Raw genomic sequence first — 7,038 nt, 5'->3', positions numbered from 1 at the left:
AGAGTTTAAATCTCAGATTTGACACTTTGGTGTCTCGTAAAGGTGGAATATTCTTCAGTAGGAGGTGATGTTCCCGTCGATAGCGAGGCGCCTGTGGTGACTTCGTCAATCTCAAGACCTGCCGAATCAGGTCTCTGGATGTGCGTGTGTGCGTTCATAGGGATGAGCGTGTGCGGGTATGAATTACCGTCTTTGATTGTACTGTGTTTCACAAAAAACACACTGTGTGATCTATATATAGACGGAAGGAACTTAGCAGTGACATACTCATATGCATTCCATCTCATTCGTTTATACTGAAAACTTATGGAACTCCTGGCTAGTGATTTGGCAAAATGGTATACAAATTTACTCTATCCGTATAATTTTGTGTCATCAGCATGATGACATTAAGAATTAGAGATGGAAATGGCATCACATACGATGTATCTCTAGACCACTAGAATATACAAGATACATATATTACTTCTTCTGCTTACTAATATAACACATTTTGGCAAGCTAATTTAGCTTGGCAAAACATCTTATATTAGTGCACGGAGGGAGTACCATATAAGAGATGTGGACTGAGTTTCTTGCGTGTACTTCATTGTGCAGCTGGCCATAGCAAACTGCAGGTCTGCAGCTGATCAACGAACTGAGACATTTTTCATCTTTCCAGACCTGTGCCTGACAAAGAATGCAGCTAGCATGCTCTTCGTGCGGACGGGAACCTTTTGGATTTGGCGCGCTCTTGGGTTATCGAGAGAACTGAATGATGACAAATGCCTTGTACCAGGCTGATCCTGAAAATGCAAATCAGCAACCTCAGTATATAATCAAGAATTCAGTTTGGCATTATTGTTAAGCACATATTTCACCATATTGTAGATTACCTTCATGCCACTGTTACGAGTAACAATGTCCGAGCTGGTCACATTCGACTGTGTACGCTTGGGCAAGGGAGAGGCAGACGATTCCTTACCTAAAAAATAAGTTGTTTCAGATGAAATGCTTGCTGCCTGTACATACAGATATATACTAGGCAAAAATCTGCCACTTAGGTACTCTTGATTCCAACCATCAAACTGAATCACACAACTGGGATGCTATAAGCAATCAAATAAATTAAGTACCTAGAAGGTTGAACCCATCACTGGATGTAGGTTTAGAAGTTTTTGTTTCTCCGTGGCTGCAAAAAGCAGATCACAACATATAAAATGCTACATTTCGCAAGAATGGTGCAAAATAGAGGTGGCATACTTACCCTAATTCAGATTGTCGTTCTCCATTGGTTTTGGAGTTCTTCTCTGAAGCCAAGTGCCAGAAAAGAGTTTTCTCTGATGAGGAAAGCATTTGCCTCAGTATACTAAGTACTTAGTAGTATAAAATTTCCAAATGTGCCCACAGAAACGTACCTGAGGGATAAGGTTTGGGCCGTAAGTCGAACTCAGCATCAGTCTGCATCTCGGAAAAGGTCTGCATCCTTTTGTTTCCTGAAACTGGAACAGAGAAAAATTAACAAGTTAAATTAGGCACTAATCATTTCTTTGGGCTGCGAATTACATCCTTGTATCACACGTTCTTACCTGGTACGATGTAATGTTTGTGGTGCCTGGTGGCGGTTCCGATCATCTGCTGCTGCCTAAGGCCTTCTTTATCCGTGTAGGTTTGGCAGGTCAGGACTTGCTGAACATGGAAAAAAAAGTGCCACTTGTCACTCCTGTAGCTCTATCAGCACAAATTCCCGTGCTAAAATAGTAGGTACCTGGTTCAAGGATGCTACTTTCAGCTCGATAGTTGAGAGCTCTGAAGCCTGTTGTTCATACAGGTCTGTCAACTTGAAGGCGACGGTACCAAGGTGGTCGACCGCGTTGACCAGGGCCCTGACAGCATAATCCTTCAAGTTGTCCAGCACCCTGACAACAAAAAAAGCATGTGAAAAAGGATCAGACAATTTCTCAGTGCACGTTCCACTTCTGCACAATGATCAACTATCAGAAACTTTATGTGTTCTTCAATAGTTTACAGAAGCCTTTATTCATTTCGCAGTGCAGTCAGATGCAAAAGATAGACACATCTATTCAATCGCAGCTTTGGCCCCAGGGGCTAGATACTATGTTTTTCGTTATCTCCTTGGTAATGAAAATCGATCCACGAGGATCGCTTGGGAAAAAAAATCAATCGCAGCTTTTATTCCCTTTCTTTTGTGACCATCAATCCAATACAATTCTACAGAGTACGTGGAGTAATAGCCATGTGCGATAAATGTTTCAGAAATTCCTCAGTATAAGCTAAACTTAACAAGGCAGCCTCTATTTCTGAGTTGGTCGAGAAATTTTTATTTCTAAGCGGACGACCCTGAGCGTTGATTCTTTATCTAACACAAATCGAGTATAGCACAGTCTGAATTAGTAACAATTATGAAACCTCGTGCAAGGAACCAAAATTTCTACTAGTACAGCCTACAGAGCCCAAGATAATTCTCTAGTGGTGTCTCAGCATTTAAGCCTCCACACCTGGAGTGTATTTTCTTAATCAATTGGCCTTGATTTGCCTAGTACTATGAGTCAATGGGTAGATGGACGGCGATATGCTAGCATACACTGAACTAATCAATGCTTCATAGAAACCTACTAGTACTAGTATTGCGCACCATGAAAATACTATAGCAGCAAGACACAAAATTCAGTTAGAACATGGGCTGCTAGGAACACCATCTAGTAAGCAATGATTGCTACACATGCACAAGCTGTTGCTGCCGCGGAAATTCAGAGCGCGAGTCGATGGAAAACCAACTACTACAAGAAGACGAAATCGCGTGAGAGAGGAGGACACGAAGAAATCTCACACGTGCTTCTGCTCGCTGTGGAGGTAGGACTTCTCGCAGTACTCGGAGGCGGAGTATAGCTGCGGCCGCAGGTTCTTGAGCTCCTGCACAACACACGGAGCAAATTAAAGGCGAGCCGGCCAAACAATATAAGCGCAAAACGCGGATCTCTCGGCACGCCGAGCGAGGCGGAGGTGAACTGAAGTCAGGTAGAGGCGGGATCTCCCGGATCCGGGCCGCGGCGCGGGGGCGTACCTGTAGCGCCTTGACGAAGCCCCTGCTCCGCTCCATGGACGCCTCGTCAAAGGTGGTGGGAGCAGGGCGGGCGAACGACGGCGGCGCCTGCTGCTGCTGCATCGCGTCCTCTGCCTGCTCCCGGTCGCAGTCGCGGCTTCTTGCCGTGGCCTCTCGCCGACCCTTAGTTCAGTCGGTGGGATGGAGCGGAACGGGAAGCGGGGAGGGCAAGGCACGTGAGGAGGAAGCAAGGTAGCGATGCGATCCCTCCGGTGGTGCGTGCCCGGGGAAGTGCGGGCAGCCAGCAGTAGGAGGAGGTCGCGTAATGGAGGTCCTGTGTTGTGCGGTCGGGCGGGAGTGGAGGCAGGTGGCGGAGTGGGTCAGTGAGCTGAGCTGAGGGTGACGGCGATGGCGACGGCCGACGGGGTCGCGTTGGTTACGAGTCGCTTTAGTTCTAGTCAATGCTCGGCGGGCGCAGGCAAATGACGGCAAGCAGATTAGGGTAATCGAGTGGAAGCTTTACCCACCCTGCCCATCTGCTGCTCGTGCTGTCGTGCCGTCTGCAAGCATAGGGCGCTTTTGTTGCCTCGGTTCAATTTCTGCATTACTGCGCCAGCGAGATGGGAGTACCTGCGCGTCGTGAACGGGTTATGGCCATGAAAGCCGATCGTTTGGTAGCCTGCAGCTTTTTGCACAGCGGAGAAGGAACTTAGGCCCTATCATTTGGTTGCCCATTTTCGGCGATTTACACAAAAATAACCTAAAAGTGGAAAAAAAGCACAGACTAACCCTCCGGCGAAACTATTTCACCAATCTAACCCTTTTGTGTGGCGCCCCTCCCAGGGCGCCACACATGCCCATGTGGCTCCCCTCCTGCCGGCGCCACCGACCCGGCCCGACGTGGCGCCATCGACGCCGAGCCGGTGCGCCCATCCGAGCGTGGCAGCATGTGTGGCGCCCCTCCCAACGGCGCCACACATGCACTTGTAATCCCCCAAAACATACTGTAAGACAAATCCTCTGGGACTTAGCCGTTTTGCAAGGCTCGATGTGTGGCGCCGATGCCACGGGCGCCACACATAGAGGCTCGCGAAAACGGCTAAGGACTTATCGTCCGAAGCCCCTGGATGTTTTCGACCCAATAGTTGATATAGGTTGGCATGTGTGGCGCCGATGCCGTGGGCGCCACACGGTGCGGTGTGGCGCCACCGTGAAGGGCGCCACACACCGACTTGTGTTAAAAACCCGAAAAATCCTACCAAACTCCAACAGCTTACGAGTACAACATTGGACACAACAAGTAGCAATTTCATGACATACACATATAACACTTCATAGGTCACATTGTAGCACGTAGATTCAAACAACAAGTAGCATTACGGACCATGGTTCGAAATGACATAGGGTTCACAAATCGATACTTATGAAGATATAGTTCACAACAACACGGAGCACATCCTAGTGTCGTCCTCGACGTGTCGTCCTCACGGGCTGCTTCCGGACGGCCATCCTCTTCGTCCGCTGCCTTGGCCGCTCTCGCTGCCGCTCTCGCCGCTCGCTCGCTCCTCGCTCCTCCTCCTCCTCCTCCTCCTCCTCCTCTCGAAGAGAACGGCTCGTCGTTCCTCATCCTCGACATAGCTGATCTCCACGGCGGCCCGTCATCCTCCTCAGTGACAACCTTCTTTCCTCGGTTGACATAATCTTCCGGAGTGTACCGGTTTGGAGCCTTGCCTCTTGGCTTCAACTGGTAAGCTGACCGTTGCTTGGAGGTACGCTTCGGAAGTACGCCTTGACTCAGAATTAGGTCGTCCTCAGGAGGAATCTGCACAAACATGAACACATGAGATTACAAAAGTTGAAATTAGTAAGAACATGTTTCACAGCAACAAAATAGTCCATACATGTTCTTCAGAAGAGGGGGATGTAGGGATTTCGCCTTCGCGGCAACCTAGCAAGTTCGCTAACCGCCGCATCTTTCGTGCGGTGTTCCGCGTCATGGAACTCACGGTTACAAAGCCACCAGAACATAATTGCGTACATTCAAAGTTGGTGATCATACCTTAACGAAATTCCGCAACGGTCCGACGGAGCTTTTCATCCGTGTGGCTCTGCTCCCACACAACCTCGCACTCCTCGACTGTTTTCCGGATCTCCTCCCGCCGTGACAAACATAGCATACACAATTTAAGCGAGCACATGGCAATCTAGATGATGTACTAGTTAGTGAGAGAATCCATTACCACGAAGTTCAGCTCGGAAGCAATAGAAGTCGATCTCCTCTCGCGAGCAAAAGTGTCGTGCCGGCTTTGCCCAACCTCATCGAACTGGATGGGGTCGTCCAAGATCTCTTCACGATACGCGCGCTTCACTAACTCGATACGCGTGTTCCGATGGAACCACTCGAGGTAGTTGTTGAAAGCGGTGAAGTCGTGAGGCACAATCCGCTCGGTGGCCGACATTCCGTGCCGCTTCCAAGCGGTGTTGGAACGCCGTGATGTGGCCGCTATGATGGACTCGGCCAATTTGTGATCTTCTTTCGCCGCCGCCTATCAAGCCCTGCAAGAATCAACAAGTTAGTTTGTACCTCTTCTATCAAGAATCTTCCATCGCATGATTCCGAAGTTTACCCGTGAAGCGCCTTGTCCGTGTCTTGCCACATTGGTGGGCACTCCCGATACAGACTCAAACTCGTCTCATCACTCTTTGCGGCCGGTGGTGTTCAACAAGCCACATGCATATGAGTGGGCAGCGCATACGCCGAACCGCGCCTCCTCCGTGCACTTGGGGTTTAGGTCGGTCATCGCCGCGCCAATACGGTAGTAGCTACCATATGGCTCCCATTCCACTCGCAGCATACAATTATTTAGTAGATGCCGGTAGAATCAATCAAAACTAGGATTGCAACTCCGCAGTGATCGGTTACCTCGCTCAGCCGGTAAGAGTGTCCAACTCCGCAGTGTACTTGCCCGTACATGATCATTGGATCGCTCGTCATCTCCGAGACATTGTCCCAAAGGTATGCCCAAGTGGGCTCCCGATCAGGAAAGTGAGGGAAATGAGGCCATGGCGTCTCGTTGAGTACCCTGGGACGCCCAACTGATAGGCGGTCCCAGCTCCATACGGAAAGTAGGAGCATGCATCCACCAATACCACCGGATGAACTCCGTGTACCTCTCGTCATAAGGTATATCCGGTGTGCCATGGTAACGAATCTTCAAAGGGTGAAGATCCGTTCCCCTCTCCGTCATATGAACAGCCCGGTGCTCCCTGTCGTACTCTTCATCCAGAAGCCACACCATCCTACATGTATGAGCAACACATACAACATATTATGAGCCATTCATACCAAATATGAGCAACACATACATGAGAATATATCCAAATAAGCCATCACACATACATTCCTAACAAATATGAGTTATTCCATCAAGAATACATGAGAATATATCTAACTTTCGAATCACATATACATCACACATACATGAGAGTTCATATCCAAATACATCACACATATGAATTTCGTAAGACATACCATTCCTAGGCACATAATAGACATATGTAAGACAATAGAATGCATTTGCTAAGCTCCAATTTTGCCTTTCACCACATACATACATAAGGATTTCAACACATACATGTAAAATTTCATTCAACACATCTAGGGTTCCTACATATCTAGGGTTCCTACATATCTAGGGTTCCTACATATCTAGGGTTCCTACATATCTAGGGTTCCTACACATACACATTCAACACATACATAGCCATTTCAAATCTAGTTTCCATGTCTAGGGTTCATGTGCAAATCTAGCAAGATCTATGAAATTAGTGGATGAATGTGAGGGATTCGAAGGGGATTACCTTGAGGAATGGATGGGGAAGAGATTGGCCGGTCAGATCTGATGAATTTGTGGCCGATTTGTTGGGGGAGAGAGAGAGGGAGGAGGAGGAACCGCCGGCCGCCTTGGGGGAGAGAGGGAGGGAGGAGAAGAAAC

At 48.4% G+C, this 7,038-nt stretch overlaps 1 protein-coding gene across 2 annotated transcripts; it reads right to left on the bottom strand.

Annotated features, from left to right (window-relative positions):
* Positions 1-309: 309 nt before the first annotated feature.
* LOC124660866 (probable protein ABIL1) lies at positions 310-3,359 on the bottom strand. 2 transcript variants are annotated; one of them, XM_047198704.1, is made up of 10 exons: positions 3,065-3,359; positions 2,831-2,913; positions 1,748-1,898; positions 1,569-1,668; positions 1,398-1,481; positions 1,247-1,319; positions 1,116-1,171; positions 876-964; positions 621-785; positions 310-588 (listed from the first exon to the last, which is right to left on the bottom strand). In XM_047198704.1, the coding sequence occupies exons 1-9, from the start codon at positions 3,164-3,166 to the stop codon at positions 630-632; spliced, it is 894 nt and encodes a 297-aa protein (XP_047054660.1). In that variant the 5' UTR covers positions 3,167-3,359; the 3' UTR covers positions 310-588; positions 621-629. The 2 variants fall into 2 exon arrangements, with proteins under 2 accessions (XP_047054660.1, XP_047054659.1); XM_047198703.1 differs by having other exon boundaries at positions 310-785.
* Positions 3,360-7,038: the final 3,679 nt, after the last annotated feature.

Source organism: Lolium rigidum, chromosome 6, assembly GCF_022539505.1.
Source record: "Lolium rigidum isolate FL_2022 chromosome 6, APGP_CSIRO_Lrig_0.1, whole genome shotgun sequence".
Classification (NCBI taxonomy): Eukaryota; Viridiplantae; Streptophyta; class Magnoliopsida; order Poales; family Poaceae; genus Lolium; species Lolium rigidum.
Note: the sequence above shows the minus strand (reverse complement) of the source record. Positions and strands in the feature narration are given on the sequence as shown.

Excerpts from the sequence above, each read along its gene's own strand:
- LOC124660866 (XM_047198703.1), bottom strand. The coding sequence starts at position 3,166 with ATGCAGCAGCAGCAGGCGCCGCCGTCGTTCGCCCGCCCTGCTCCCACC. Across the intron at positions 1,669-1,747 it reads AAGTAGCATCCTTGAACCAG|CAAGTCCTGACCTGCCAAAC; the intron begins GTACCTACTATT and ends TTCCATGTTCAG. Across the intron at positions 1,482-1,568 it reads CAAACATTACATCGTACCAG|TTTCAGGAAACAAAAGGATG; the intron begins GTAAGAACGTGT and ends TCTCTGTTCCAG.